Source organism: Arvicanthis niloticus, chromosome 1 (assembly GCF_011762505.2).
Source record: "Arvicanthis niloticus isolate mArvNil1 chromosome 1, mArvNil1.pat.X, whole genome shotgun sequence".
Classification (NCBI taxonomy): domain Eukaryota; kingdom Metazoa; phylum Chordata; class Mammalia; order Rodentia; family Muridae; genus Arvicanthis; species Arvicanthis niloticus.
The window spans coordinates 89,031,003-89,047,050 of record NC_047658.1 but is presented as its reverse complement, the minus strand read 5'-3'; the positions used below and the strand labels follow the sequence as shown (position 1 = coordinate 89,047,050).

General features: G+C 40.4%; 1 protein-coding gene across 1 annotated transcript in view; it reads left to right on the top strand.

Moving 5' to 3' along the window:
• Nucleotides 1–16,048, top strand: part of Usp31 (ubiquitin specific peptidase 31) — a 66,390-nt gene that overhangs the window by 36,407 nt on the left and 13,935 nt on the right. The window contains exons 9-13 of the mRNA XM_034493301.2: nucleotides 349–443; nucleotides 2,390–2,467; nucleotides 3,315–3,444; nucleotides 8,772–8,891; nucleotides 11,107–11,332. Of these exons, the coding sequence (XP_034349192.1) occupies nucleotides 349–443; nucleotides 2,390–2,467; nucleotides 3,315–3,444; nucleotides 8,772–8,891; nucleotides 11,107–11,332 (649 nt within the window). The remainder of the gene's footprint in view (nucleotides 1–348; nucleotides 444–2,389; nucleotides 2,468–3,314; nucleotides 3,445–8,771; nucleotides 8,892–11,106; nucleotides 11,333–16,048) is intronic.

Sequence of the window (16,048 nt, the reverse complement as noted above, 5' to 3'; positions counted from 1 at the left end):
TGAAAGGAGTTGCCACTGCAGAAGTTTCCCTTGAATTGCTCTGTGTTCCCTTATGGGGCCAATCTAGTCCATATGATCCGCTTGAAGACACTATAGAACTTCTGTAATTTAAAAAAATTACTATTGCTGTGTTAAGGTATTCATAGCAAACCATTAAATCAGTGTCCGGTGAAAGCAGCATGCTTATATACTAGATAAATAAGTTGCTTTTGAGCACCATGTATTCAAAGTGGAAAAGTTTTTTGCAAGGTGAGCTGTTTGCTGCTCCTATGATCTGTTTTGAAAATGCTACTTGGAAACATGCCCTTGACTAAGTCTAGCCTAACTCTCATTTGACATTTGATACAGGTGTGCCCATTCAGTTTGCGTGTGGTCAGTGTTGTGGGAATAACTTACTTGCTGCCTCAGGAAGAACAGCCCTTGTGCCACCCAACAGTAGAAAGGTAATAGACAAACACAAAACCACTTTCAAGAACCTTACATGTGCCACTTAAAGTAATGTCTGCTATGATTTCCATATAAGTGTCTCAAGCTCTTTAAGCTCACATAGAAATTAAGAACTTGTTTTACTTTTGATTCATAGTAGGTACAAAGTTGTCCTAGTCAGGGTTACTATTATTGTGATGAAACACCATGACCAGAAATAAGTTGGGAGGTCTTATACTTCCAAATTATGTTCATCATTTAAGGAAGTCAGGACAGGAACTAATAGGCCAGGAACCTGGAGGCAGGAGCTGATGCATAGGCCATGAGGACTGCTGCTTACTGGCTTGCTCTTCATGGCTTTGTCAGCCTGCTTTCTTACACAACTCAGGACCACCTGTCCAGGGTGGTCCCACCCACAGTGGCCTCAGCTCTCCCACATCAATCACTAATTTAAGAAAAGGCTCTACAAGCTTGCTTACAGCCCAGTCTTATAGAGGCATTTTCTCAACTGAGGCTCCCTTCTTTCCAGTGACTCTAGTTTATGTCAAGTTGACATAAAACTAGCCAGCACAGAAGTATTTTCTGCTCTTCCTTGAAATTAGAGTAGCTCATGTTAGGAACGGAGGTGGGGGGTATATATACATACACACATGTACATATACACATATACATTTACATATGTGTGGTGTGTGTATAAATATATGTATATATACATATATAGAGATATGTATGTGTATATATATATATATATATATATATATATATATATATATACATATGCATGTATACATAAATATAAATAAAGAAATTACACTCTTAATTCACCAAGATTGAAGTGTTTCAGGCTAATGTTCTGGGCATTTCATAATCATAGTCATTACTTTTACCTGGTAACTTGTGGTCTAGAAGGTAACGCTGCTAGTCCTTTCTCTATTACAGCAAACCTGTCTTTGTCTTCATTGTACTGATGAGTGCTTGAACACTTAACATTGTCTTTTATGTACTTTGCATGGATCTTTTCTGTTGTCCATAATTTCTTTATTAAGAAAACCTTTATTGCTCCTACTCCTCTGATGGAATTAATTGTTTTACTTTGCTACTCCTGTGCTTTTACACATATTATTATTCTATTACCTTTATACTGTCTATCGTACTAGCAGATATATGTCTATAGACTATCCATATGTAACTACATAAATAGGAAAAAATTGTACTGTTTTTATTGTGATGATTCTTTTCAACACATACTGTTGAAAAGCACATAGCTCCACGTGATGATACATGCCTATAATTCCAGAACAGGAGGGTCAGAATTTGAAGGCTGTTCTTGGCAATATAGTGATTTGAGTGAGACCTGTGGTGTATGAGATCCTGTCTTACCCCACCCCCTCATTTTTTTTAAACAACATACTTTTGTTTGGTTTTAGGCATGAAAGTAGGTGAAATAAATAATCTAAACTTTTACACCATATGCAAAAGATAAAAGATGAATTATATTAACCATTAATGATGAGTGTCTTAAAATGATGATAACCAATGAGTTGGCTAGTGTGCATTTATGGAGAAGGAAGGCACAGGGGAATTGACATGGGCATAAGTTTGGCATATTGGGGTGGGGTTGAGCAAGTGGGACAGTAGACTGTTCATAAGAAACTGCATCTACTGTGTGGTCAGACACTGGACAGAAGTTGGAAAGATAATACATAAAATCTGAGAGTGTACAAGCAAACCTGTACGGTGATACTAAATTTCTTCTACTCTTATTTCTGTATTGCATGTTTTATGATTTTTCATTCTGCTTGTAAACTAGTTAGGAAATCAGGCTACATTGGTCTCATTAAAGACTTTCTGATGGGAAACTATAAAGATTTCCTATAAATACAAGATTCTAGATAGAATATAATCATATTTAAGTAAATTCTTTTGTTTAGAAATAATATGTGGCTCCACTCTCATTCTTTAGAGCATTAAAGTCCTGTGGCCCAGGCGGCACGGCTCATGTGAAACTGGTAGTAGAGTGGGACAAGGAGACAAAAGATTTGTAAGTTACTGTGCTCTCTTTCTCTCCCTCCCTCCCTCCCTCCCTCCTTCCAACTTTATTGCCATTTTAACAGCATGTAGATATTTCTATTTAACTGGAGCATACAAGTCTTACCATTAACTGAATATCTTAAGTGTGCTTTAATACTTTATTGAAGCAATTTATTATTCTTTCACCACTTCTTCTGTCCAAGGCTCAAAACTTTAGAAAACTTATTGCTGCTGAGGGGAAAGTCATATGTTCATTAACTATCATGTAGGTTAGTCTACTTTGAATTTTTTGTTATAGGATCATCAGCTCTTGTAGACTTATATCAGAGAGGATCAGGTGTGTTCAGGATTGTATGGCTGTAAACTGGTAAGCCTGCATCAAATACATGTCCTTAGATACCATGGATAAGAATGAATGATTTAGGCATCACTGACTGAGAGGTAGTTCTAGTTAAGAGCACATACTACTCTTGCAGAGGAACCAAGTTCAATTTCTAGCACCTGTGTCAAGTGGCTAACAGCCTGTAACTCCACCTTCAGGAGATCTGACACCTGACCCCCTTGGGGACTTATACTCACATGTGCATACCCACATGGATACATGTACATATAATAATTTAAAACTATGAGCATAATATGGACAGTTGAAAAAAGCTAACTCCAGAGTCAACTTTTGAAATAACTTTGCAGATGGAGACATTTCCAAGAACATTTTGGAATGTAGAAGAGTTGAATGACCATATTCTTTGAATTGATCTATTGGGTTATGAATTTATAGCTACTTTAAAAAGCCATTGTTGTGTCTGTGGATGTTTTTATAAGACATCCTCTGAAAGCTGCTTTCCCCTGAATTGCAGCTTGTTTGTAAACACAGAAGATGAGTATATCCCTGATGCAGAGAGTGTCCGTCTGCAGAAGGAGCAGCATCATCAACCACAAACCTGCACTTTATCACAGTGTTTCCAACTCTACACCAAAGAGGAACGGGTAAGATGCAGGGCCTGCAGGATGACAGTGAGGTGACTCATTCTGCCCCAGGGATTTGCATTTCTACAGGTTCCACACAGTTAAGTGGACATTTTTAGTGTTAGTTCTTTTAGAACTATTACAAGGAGTGACTTAAATTTTTGAGTATTTGAAGTGTGTCTTAGTTAGGGTTTTACTGCTGTGAACAGATACCATGACCAAGGCAACTCTTATAAGGACAACATTTAATTGGGGCTGGCTTATAGGTTCAGAGGTTCAGTCCATTATCATCAAGGCAGGAACATGGCAACATCCAGGCAGGCATGGTGCAGGAGGAGCTGAGAGTACTCCATTTTCATCTGAAGGCTGGTAGCAGAATTCTCTCCTCCAGGCAGCTAAGACTAGGGTATTAAAGTTCATACCCACAGTGACACACCTACTCCAACAAGGCCACACCTCCTAATAGTGCCACTCCTTGGCCCAAGCATATACAAACTATCAGAGTGCTCTAGAAATAAACCTTTGTAATTATTTGTTTTCTTTTTAATGACATGGTTTTTGTTCATTTCAATTTGAAATTCTTAAATAATTTTTCCTTAGTAATGAAAACTTTTCTCAGTTTTTTTTTTTGTTTGTTTGTTTTGTTTTGTTTTATGTTTTTGAGATAGGGTCTCATCATGTAGTCCTAGCTGCTTTAAAACTTGCTGTGTAAACCAGCATGGTCTCAAGCTCAAGGCAGTCCTCTCCCTCTCCCTCCTGGGTGCTGGGATTACAGGCATGGCTGCTAACACAACCCAGCTTTTCTTAACTTAGGACACATGTACCATAATCACAGGTGTTAGTTTCTAAATCAAATTTAAATTGAGTAATTAAGATAAAATGAAAAATTAAGTTTCTTAGTTGTGTAAACTCCATCTCAAATGCTTTACTGACTGTGGTTCCAGTACAGAACAGCACACATAGAATAGTGTGCTGGACCATTTGGCACAGTGGTTTACATAGAGTAGGGATTCAGTAAATATTTAAATGTTGAATGGACAGGTAGATGGATAGATAAATCTCTGTGGGGCCTAGGCCTATGAGAGGTCTTGACCGTATTTGTAGAGTTCATCCAGTCTTCTGTTGCTGTTCATGATCTGTGTTAGTTTGACTTTCTATAGCTGTGACAGAACACTTGATATACTCAAGATAAACAACTTAAGAGGGAAAGATCTATTTTAGTTCCTGGTTTCAGGCCATAGTCCTTTGTTCTGTTGATTCTGGGTCTGCCAGGAGATAGAATATCCTGGAGATGGGGAGTATGTAGAGGAGAAGGCTACTTGCCTCAGGGTTGTAGAGAAACAACAACAACAACAACAACAAAAGATAGGAAGGGGCCAGGAAAAAGATACCCCCGAAGTTCTATGGTGGGTGACCTACTCCCTCCAGCCAGATCCTTCCCAAGGTTTTCAGTACCTACAAAAACAGTGTTACCAGATAGGGACCAAATATTGAGTGCCTAAGCCTTTGGGGAGCACTTATATCAAGCCATAGCAGGATCTTAATTTTGACCATTAGTTCACCCTTTGCTCTTGTACACACGGAATTAGGTACCTTAGGATTAGAAAGACTTTAAAACTTCTTTTTTCTATTCTTCTACTTGATTTAAAATGAATGATTGTTCCAGCTGCCAGAGTGCCTTCTGTTATGAGGACTTTACCTACATAAGTCCTGGCACTCATTCAGGTCTGATAGGAACTGAAATTAGCCTGGAATAGGGCCTCTGTTCACACTACAACAAATAGTAATTTTCTTCAAATATTGGGAAATAATTTTTAGATTCACTGAGTTCTCTCCCCTAACCTGTTTGTAGCAAGTTCCTTCAAAAATAGTTTATCAAAAGACTTATGTTTATCGATTTTTAGCTTAATTATAAAGCAGCCAGTTGGCTTTGGAACTAGTTGATTGAAAACTTTTGGTTCATCCTGTCTTTTTCATTATTTGTGTTTAAAAATTGACTTGAGAGATGTTTGGAACCAATACACAGCTTAGGGGTTAGCAGATGCCAATGGCAGCATTGGATCTGCAAAACAACTCGCTGCCCTGGATTGAGGAGTTTGTGATGGCAAGAGAGGTTGCTCTAGAGGCTCATTCTCTTAAAGGTTTGTCAAGTACCTATAGTGTGTTGGGTCCTGCACAAGGCAGTCTGACAACTTAGGGATCAAAATAGTGGTTCTGCTTTCAGGTTGTTGGCACCAGAGAGCAAGAAAACAAGTGTACAAGGTTCTAGGATAGGAAGAAGCTTGGCATGGTTGAAACAAGTGTAACCAGTGTGGCAGGAGCACAAGAGCTAAGGGAGAGAGTTAGGATAGTTTGAGACCCAGTTAGAGCTGTGACTCATCTATCTCTCACTAAATATCCTTCTATCTGAGAGAGGTGCTTGGCCCATAGGATGTGCTCAATAAATATGTACTAGAGTGTGTATGTAGTACTTGGGAAGTTCAGTGTGGGACCAAAAATAACAGTAGAGATATAGAGGAGGAGGTGGAACTTAACGGTTGTGTGACAGTTGTTTGGGGTCCAGCTGTCTTCAGGCTCAGTACAGATGAACAGCATCATGTGGGTGTGAGCCACTGTTCTGTCCGTGGAGGCTTTAGAAACATTGCTAGAACTGTGATGGTGCTGGTGCTGCTCTCTCCATCACCTCAGATGTGTACTGTTAATGAGAGGACAACACATAGGACACAGGTGAGACAGAGAGGATGGGGATGGTACATCTGAAGTCATGAGGCACCAAGATTTTGATAAAGGAGGCATTGAGGGGATGGGGATCTGATAGTTAACTGGGGACACTTGGATTGTCCTGTGAATGAGGTGTTGGTTAATTTTATGTAAGGAATGTAATGGCTATTCCTGGTTGTCAACTTGACTACATCTGGAATGAACTACAATCCAGAATTGGAGGGTTCACCTGTGATCCAGCTCTTTCAGCTGGAAGACACAAGTTTCTGACCTGGATCTTGGCATGGAGATCTTGAGGCCTAGTGGCCCTGAAAAGCTTGGGCCCTGGCAAGGTAGTATATGCCTTTAATCTCAGGAGTCAAGGAGATCTGTGAGTTTAAGGTCAGCCTGGGACAAAGCAAATTCCAGATCCAGGCATGGTGGTATTCACCTTTAACCTGGGCCACACCTTCTGCTGGAGGCCTACATAAGGACTTTGGAAGAAGTAAGAATCACTTCTCTTTGCCTGTTTGCACTTACTAGCCAGTACATGTGTTGGAACCCACTTCTACAGAAGACCAGCTGAAACAACTATTCTCATGGGACTGAGCAACTACTAGATTCTTGGACTTCCCATTCACAGCTGCCCATTCTTGGGTTAGTTGGACTACAGACTGTAAGTCATCACAATAAATTCCCTCAATATAGAGAGACATTCCATAAGTTCTATGACTCTAGAGAACACTGACAAATACAAGGAACATAATCTAAAGGTTGGAAATGCCAAAGAGAGTGATCTTGTCTTGCCATGAGGAAGACCTTTGTAGAAGACTGACTGGAAGTCTGTATTCCTGTAGTGCAAGTGCCTTCATTGCCAGGAAGACTTCATAGGCCAAGAATTCTCAGAGTGCAATCACACAAGGCCTAGAAACTTTCCAGCAGTTTATAGTCAGTACAGAAACCAGAGAAATGTCTTAGAAACTATCAGTGATTAGATATTATGACATTAATACTACATTTCATGAATATATTATATTCACATAATATATTAGGATTAAATGGACAGAAACCTTTTGATACAAGTGTGAGACAGTATAGCTACATAAGGGGAGTATTGATATGCCACATGATAGGTGGGCTTACTAGGTGATAGTTTGGGTCCCTTTCATCTGACTTTCTTTTTTTTTTTTAATATTTATTTCACCTTAATGTAAGCTTATAGCTCTGCAATATTATATATTTATTTATGATTTATTTATTTTATTTATGAGTACACTGTCGCTTTCTTCAAAAACACAGCAGAAGAGGGCATCAGATCCCATTACAGATGGTTGTGAGCCACCATGCGGTTGCTGGGAATTGAACTCAGGACCTCTGGAACAGCAGTCAGTGCTCTTAACCACTGAGCCATCTCTCCAGCCCTCATCTGACTTTCTGATTACTCCTATTTACCTAAGTATCTGCCCTTTTGTCTCCCAATCTTTTCTGTGAGCATGATTGAGTTGCATCATCATGAAAGCAGATCTCATTAATTGTGCTTCCCATTTTAAGTTACCAACATGGTCTTTCTCCTTTATTTGACCCAAATTTGCTGTTGGTAGCCTTTTTGTCCCCCAAAGGCTTTCCTTGTTTATCTGGTTTGAAGTGTGGATGCTGGTCTCTGAGGTTCTCAGTGGCCTCTGCTCAGGCTCCATTTGAGCATCTTATGGTGCATGGCACTAATGACTATATTTCTCATCACTTTTTCTTGCTTTACCTAAAGGGAATGTTTCTGGTTTCTAGTTTTATAGCTGCATCTTTAGAACCTGGTGGCTTCTACGGTTGGGTATTTCTCTTAAAATAGACATTTTCCGAACGATTCTGACTTTGACATTTTCTCTTTCATTCTGGTGGGAATTGTCTACTATTTCCAGGCTTTCCTTACTTCATTCATCCCATGTGTGATCCCAGGTTGGATGTTGTCTTTCTAGACTGGGCTTTTCATGCATTTGACACCTCTAAGTTGACATGTTCTCCAACTTTCCCATTTAGAGATGCTATATTTGGCTATAGAGTATTTATTGGACTGATGTTTGGAAATGCTTATTAAGAGCATATGGGGGAAGACTGCATGGAGCAGTTCAGTGCTGCTAGAGGAGAGAAGGGTTAGGACACAGGAAGTGTGGCTAAGAGTGAGTAAGACCTTGGAGTGCAGCGAGGTTAATGTGGAGAAGAGACAGGCTCAGAAATGGAGGGAGGTGGGGTGAAAGGAAGAAGAAGATGGGAGGGATCTGGGTCCTGGGATAGTCCCCTGTGTTCCACCTTGGTGGGCAATAGTATGATAGTAAGTAAGATGGCCTAGACCAAGAAAGTCCATATTGATGCAAAGGTGATAAGTTATAGTTTGGGGCAATGCTGGGCTTGGGGTGCATCTGTAAAAGGGCATTTAGTCATTCTTCTTTGAGAGAGGTTTGTTTAGCACTCATCCAGTGTCCACACCAGCCAGGTGCTACTTGTGATTGTGTTATCCAATTGGCTGCCCTTCTGTGCAGTTTTCAGAGAGATGCTGAGGTGATACCAGGCCCTGGCAAGAAAGTAGTCCAGCTGAATGCCATGACAAAGGCTTTCATTATGTGAGGCCTAATGGAAGTCCTGTTCCTTGTTTCCAGCTTGCTCCAGATGATGCCTGGCGGTGCCCACACTGCAAGCAGCTGCAGCAGGGGAGCATCACATTAAGCCTGTGGACTCTGCCTGATGTGCTTATTATACACCTCAAGAGATTCCGCCAGGTGAGAAAATCCTGTCACTGGAAAAAGCTAGCGAGACCTTGTTTCTCTTGACTCCTCTTGGTGGCTTGTGTGGGTTCTTGGTTGGCTCTTTTGGATTCACCCACTTATGCTGTCTGAATAGGTCCATACATGTTTGACTGACCCTATCCATGGTCATGTTTTCTAAAGGAAACTTTGGGTATCCTGTGATCCTTTAAGTCTTGAACACTGTATTTTATGCACATGCTTCACTTCGTTCTTGAGGGTTTGCTTTAGACTTGTAAATGTTTTGCTTACATTTTAGTATGCTTACTTTAGGATTGTAAAGTGATCCTTTGTGAAAGAGGTAGAATTGTATTTCTACTTAATGTTATAAGCAGTGTTGTCCTGCTACAAGGAGTTGTTATATAGTTGGGGAGATGAGTCAGTCATACGTAGAAGCAAACATGTGTTTTTGTTACACTGCTTTATGAGTCACTTTCCCAAAAAGTCTATCTATTACTTGAGGTAAAGAATGTCTTGTACAGCCCCATTGTGAGAGAGATTAATGAGAGCTGAGCCTTAGTGAGTCTTTGTGGCCTGGATTTAAGAGAGTTTGTGCCTGAAAAATGAGCAGATGTTTGCTAGATGAGGAGAAGCAGGACTGTGACTTCATGTGACAGAGGAAGCAGTTATGCTGAGCCTGGGACCTGAAGAGGCTGAAGCAGGGCAGTGGGATAACACTCTAGTGGTGGGAGCTGAGGTGGGTAGAGAACAGCTGTTCAAGCAAACCCTTGTGGGCAGAGTCAGGTTTTAGTGAAGAGCTTTGAATAGAAGTTGCAGTTGCCAAATACATGTTCAGAAGTGAACATTTCAGCTGCTGGGTGGTTAGCAGATGAAAAGTTGCAAGTTTGTGGGCATCATAGAGGCTACTACTGGCTTAGGACAGAATTATAGCAATGGGGATGGAGAGGCGTGAAGACCTAAGATGGAGCAGGGGTGGCAAGGGCGATATATACCTAGTCTTGGGTTTTCCTAAGCACCAAAGGTGGAACTTAGGGACTATCCCAAATTACCAAACCGTTCTAGATTCAGAGTTGGGCCTCTGTGGTAATGAAACATGGCATTTGCCTTGGGCATCCTGCTTGGGCTCTGTAGGTGGAAATCGACTGAGGTTTCCAGTCCAGCCTTCTCTGTTTTCTCCTAATGCTAACTGATTTCCTTCCCCTTTTCCTTCTAGAATCCCAGACTCAAAACTTCAGTGTCATCTTGGGCATTCCTTTTTGTCACTCTAATCTAGGTAGCCACTTGGTCAAGTTGACTTGGATTTTCCATGGATTTCTTGTGTGTTTCTCCTGCTTGCTGTCACCTTGCCACTAAATGTTTTTCTCTTATTGTTCAGATTTATGCAGTTGCAGTCTTTTGATTTCTGAGTCTCTATAACTCTGTCCTTCCTATGTGTTTTACACACTGCTCACAGTTCTTCACTCACAATTCTGGTGACATCACTTTTTCCCTACAAACCTCAGTGCTTCTCTCTATACTATAAAATAAAGTCCCTGTTCTTCAGCCTGGCCCTTATTCAGAAGCATTTCTCCTATGAATGTGCATTTTCCTTTAATAGATCCATAAATCCTTAGGATTGCCACATCCATGCCTGATTACTTTTAAAATCTTCTCCTGGACATAGAAAACAGGAATAATAACATTCCACAGATTTCTATGTTTCAAGGCTATTCCACAGGGTTTAGTGGAAAATTCAGATTATTCAGATCGTTGGCTAAATAGCTAACTTCAGCCAAGTAAATGTGCATGTTGGAAAAGAAGAGAGGAAAGGGTCACTGTTTATTGAATGCCTCTCCTATGCTAGGTATTGGGGTTTGCCCTTTACATAGTTAAACTTTATTAATCTTCAGACATCTGACAGGGGTGTAAGAATAACCACCTGAAATTGTCACTTTGCTTCTAAGTTGCCCCCCGACCCCCACCCCTCAAAAAAAGAAAGCCTTGACAGATAAAGAAATGAAAATCTAGAGGTCCCTTCCCCTCAGGTTGGCCCTCATTGGTTCTACTTAAGTTGTACTAAAGCTTGTCCTGTAGTCACACTATTAATCTGTTTCTCTAGTATGTGTCTTGAGAAATATCAGATAGGTGATTCAAAGTGATTTAACTGACAGGGCCCACATTTCATGCTAAACTGATCTTTCATCTGCTTGCATTAAAATGTCATCAGAACTTGTTTTTCTTCTTGCAACAGGAAGGAGACAGGCGTATGAAACTTCAGAACATGGTCAAGTTCCCCTTGACTGGCCTGGACATGACACCTCATGTGGTTAAGAGAAGCCAGAGCAGCTGGAGCTTGCCATCTCATTGGTCCCCATGGAGACGGCCCTATGGACTCGGGAGGGACCCTGAGGACTACATCTATGACCTGTATGCTGTGTGCAATCATCATGGCACCATGCAAGGGGGGCATTATACAGGTCTGCAGTGCGAGAGGCTGCGTGTCTGTACCTACGCTTCTTTCAAGCTCTTTGCTTGTAGCTTTTGAACTTCCAACCTCCTTTTCTCTTCCAGTGTGCCTTTTGCCAGCTCTGAAAACAGCTTCATCCTCCAGATCTCTATCCAAGATCAAATGCATGAGCCTCCTTCTTTTTTCTGAGTCCATTCATCTAGTAGTAAGCAGACGTGATGGGAGAATGTAGAAGACAGCTGAGGAGCTACTCTTGTTTACTCGGCTGCCTCCCTCCCCGTTAGAGCTGTGCAATGCTTTTGAGGTTCTAGCATCTCCCTAACTTAGAATGATCATGAGCCACTTTCATGGCATCTGTTCTTTTAGGGGTAAATTTACTTTGTATTATAAAAGCAACTCTGTTCAGCATGTGAAATATGGAAAAAGATGGAAAGAATGCCATTGTGAAATAGGCTTATCAGGCATATCAAGATAAAAGTTACTAACATTTAAAAAATCATGGTTAAAATACACATGATTAAGCATTTTAGTCAGTGTTAAGTGTCCAGTTTAGTGGCATTGAGACCACGTTGTTGGCCATCACTATCCATTCCCATAACTTTTTCATCTTCTCAAACAGAAACTTATTAAATAGTAATTTCCATGCTCCCTTCTTCCAGCCTTTGACAGCCATTACAATCTGTCTCAGTGAACTTTTTACTCTAAGTGCCTCTTGAATGTGGACCACACAGTATTATTCTTTGTAACTGCAGTATTCTATTGAGCATAGTGTCTTTGAAGTTCAGCCATAGTAATGCTTTGGTACATGAAATATATGTTTAGTGTTTTTCATAGTTTTTTGCTATTTTTACACTGATGTGACTATACTGGTATATTTTACTTATAAATATTAAACACTTGGTAGTTAGCTTGCAGTGGACTCACGTCAGAGGTGACTGATCCCACCGTGTGTCTTCTAGGAGTAGAAACAAGTAGGCAGAGATGTAGATACAAATAAAATTTAAGGGCAGTACAGTGTGTGTAGAAATTGGAAGTAAGTCTGGGTGGGGTGAGGGGCATGGCAGGAAGAGCTACCTGAGATTGGAAACCCGTTTGTGCTCTCAGAGTGAGAGCACACCTTTATGGTGGTCCAGCGAAGATGATGGTGCTCAGTGACATGGTAACATCTTAGCTGGTGTGGTTAGTTACACTGATGTTCTAATGACAAATTATCTAACATGGCATTTCTCAGAACGTATGTCTCTTAAGTGACACGACTAGTAATCATTGCCATTGCTAAACATATATTGCTTCTGTTTTTAAACTCTTAATCTAATATTGATGACTCTTCCTTGTACGTACTTACTTTTTTTCTGAATTTTAATTCTTTATTTCTTTGAGATTGAGTCTTGAATTAAGGACATATATGAACTGTGGGAATGTATGAACCATGTAAAGACAGATTTTAGGGTTTCGTACTTAGACATCTGTTTACATAAGGATTGATGCAAAGGAAATACCATTAATTAGTTATCTGTATAGATCTCTAGACTCATATTGCTGTGTCCTTTATTTTCAATATATTTAATGAACATGCCTCTTACGAGCTTAATTTATCATAACAAGACCCTGACACTCTAATACTGGCCATTGACTTACAGTGGTGAATGGAGATGAAGTGGGGTTGGGGTATCTGCCAGATGGTATTTTAAAATCCTTGAGATTCTTCTCCTAGCAGTTAGTTACCGGCTCCCTTGTGTATTGGCAAGGTAGTAGGGATTGTTGGCCTTCCCAGCCTTGCATGCTCTCTCAGCCTACTCCCAACCTACCACTGCAGGAGGGCAGGAGGGCAGGAGGGCAGGAGGGCAGGAGGGCAGGAGGGCAGGAGGGCAGGAGGGCAGGAGGGCAGGGAGATGATGAGCTGTAATCGCTCATTCCTAAAACCCTTTTAGCTTAACTCTGCTGGCAGTAGTTATTTTTGAGAGGAGCAACACAGCCTCTGCGTGTGTTCTTGACAAAACAGTTTGGCTTCTGCTTGTCTAGGAAGCAGTTGCAAGGAAAAAAGAGTCTCCCACAGTGCTTTCGCATCACAGAAGACATTAATAGCTTAAATATGTTTAACTTTGTACTTTTGTTTAAACACTATTTAGATAGCAATGCAATGTTTGTTTTTTATCTATTTTTATAGTATTTTATGTGTGATGATTGTATTTCTAGTTGGATATTTGATTCTCTGACAATGCTAGTGATATCTATGTTCTTAGATACATAGACATGGAATAGTCATGGGGTTATGTATTCTTTACTATTAAAATGGAAGGACTTAGAAGTCATTGAAATTTACTATTTTCTTGCTGTATTAACACCTTTGCCAGCATTCCTGGTTAATAGTTATTCTGTTTCAGCTTTGGTAAAGAAGTCATTTTGCAAAATAGGTCCTTATTACTACATACTGTATAGGCAAAAAATTGCTAGGGGAAAATAGGGCAGTGCAAGATTTCAGAGTATTGTGTTGTTCTTTATTTAGAACAGATTATGGAAATGTCGTGAAACCCTTGGAAGCAGTGTAACTTAGTGAAAGGCGCTTGGGTGAGATTATAGACCTCTCTTCTTAGCTCTGAGAACATGGCTAAATAACTTAACTAGGGCCTGTGAAGCACATTAGAGAGTGTATCTGCTCATTGCCCCTTATGTAAGAGGTACTCATATAGTCTGTATCAGTGGCTCTCAACTGTCCTAATGCTGCTACCCTTTAATGCAGTTCCTCACATGGTAGTGACCCCTACCCACAATTATTTTTGTTGCTACTTCATGACTGTAATTTTGCTACTGATATGAATTATAATGTAAATATCTGTGTTTTTCAAAGGTTTTAGGTGACCCCCATGAAAGGGTTGTTCGACCTTCAAAGGGGTCATGACCCAGTGGTTGAGAACTGCTGGACTATATTATTTCTTTTTTCCTGTCCTATGTGTGTATTTGGGTGTGTGTTTGAAGGCTAGAGGAAAACCTTGGGTGTTCTTCCTCCGGCTTTGTCTGCCTTGTTTTGAGACAGTCTATCACTGACCTGAAGCTTACCTGTTAGGCTAGGATGGCCATTAAGCCTCAGGTATCTGTCTGACTCTGCTTTCTCAGCAATGGGGTACCACCAAGTGCTACATGGAGTGGTCTCCCCAAGCCCCTCCTTTTTTTTTTTTTTTTTTTTTTTTTGTTCTTAAAGTAAACCATTGCTTGTGTCATCTCTAAATGTTTACAGTTCAAGTTTAGAGAAATCAATCCTTGGGATTACTTTTTTTTTTTAAGTTAAATTTATTTGTTTGTGTTCAGGGATGGCAATTCATGTGGCTGTCAGAAGACAGCTTGTGTGAGGAGCTGGTTCTTTTTTCATCATGTAGGGCTCAGAGATCCAATAGGCTTATAATTACCTTTACCTCCTGAGCCACCTCATAGCATTTTTTAGCTGAAGGTACTGTTTTTTAAGTCTTTACTAGAATGTCTTTGATGCATTCTTGCTGTAATTGCATGACATACGTATGGCTAACTTGTGCAAGGATTTTAGATCAGAGCCTTTCAGTTTTTCTAGATAAAGGCCTTGCTATTTTCTATTTTAGCATTTCAGTCCTTCATCAGCCAATTTTGTAAAAATATAACACAAATGTTATTGCTGTATCATATTGCTAGATGTTTTTGAATATGTATCCTTGTTTTGTTGCCTCCTTTTATGAACAAATACCAGTGTCTGAGCCATAACTTGAGTAGCTCTGGCCTCGAAAACACTTTGGAAGGCAGTGTTAGGTAGAAAAGCAGTTATAATTATAAAATAAATAGTTTGCGTATTAGTTAGTTACTGTGTGGCTTTTCCAGGCCACAATCAAGAACAGATTATCCTGAAAGGAGGCAGACTGAACTAGAGCAAGGTTTCTCTCTCTCCTGGTGGGTGTGTCTGCTGTGCAGTTCTGCTCCCACTCACCTCTCCAGAATAGCAGCCTTCTCCCAGATGGGCCATTTGTATATCAGCCTGGCCTGGCACCATTGGCCCAGCCAGTGCTGTTGCTATGATGTCTCCACTTCAGTCTCTCTGTTTCCGGTAGCTGAGCATGATCTCCCTTCTGTATTTGGAGCCTTTGCTTCTCTTTTGGGACCTGTCTAGCTAGCAGCAATTCCTCACCTGGGTCCCTTTCATCTTTGTGGTTCCATACTTGTGAAAGTAAAGTGGCCTAACGAGGGTGTCACTCATCGTGTCTCTTAGAACTGTATGTGCCCTGTCCTTGAAGGCCGTCCTTAGTTTGTGAGCATGTACTGAGTATTCCAGCCCTCATCTGTTCAGTCAGTGGATGTTTTTAGAAATGCGATACTAACGTGCTTCTCCAGATCAAGCGTCATAAGCTCCCTTGATTTAGCCTAATAGTCTGACTTGGCTTCATGACCTGCTGGTTTTAGGGTGGGTGTGGTGTTTGTGATTGAACCCAGGTTCTTGGACATGCTAAATAAGCAGCACACATTCTGTTACTGAGCTGTACTCTCAGCCCCAGACTTTTACGTTTTATTGGCTTTGAGGGTTCTTTTTGTTTTTCTTGGTGGTATTTGAATTGTCTTTATTTTTATCTAAGACTTAGAGTTGCAACTATAGAGAAGACTCCATGTATGTATTCTTAATTTCTGTGTTCTCAAGTTTGCCAGGGAACTCACATAGATTGTTTAGGCTTTCCCTGAAGGAAAACAGTGGGGTGTGGTAGGGCTTTAATAC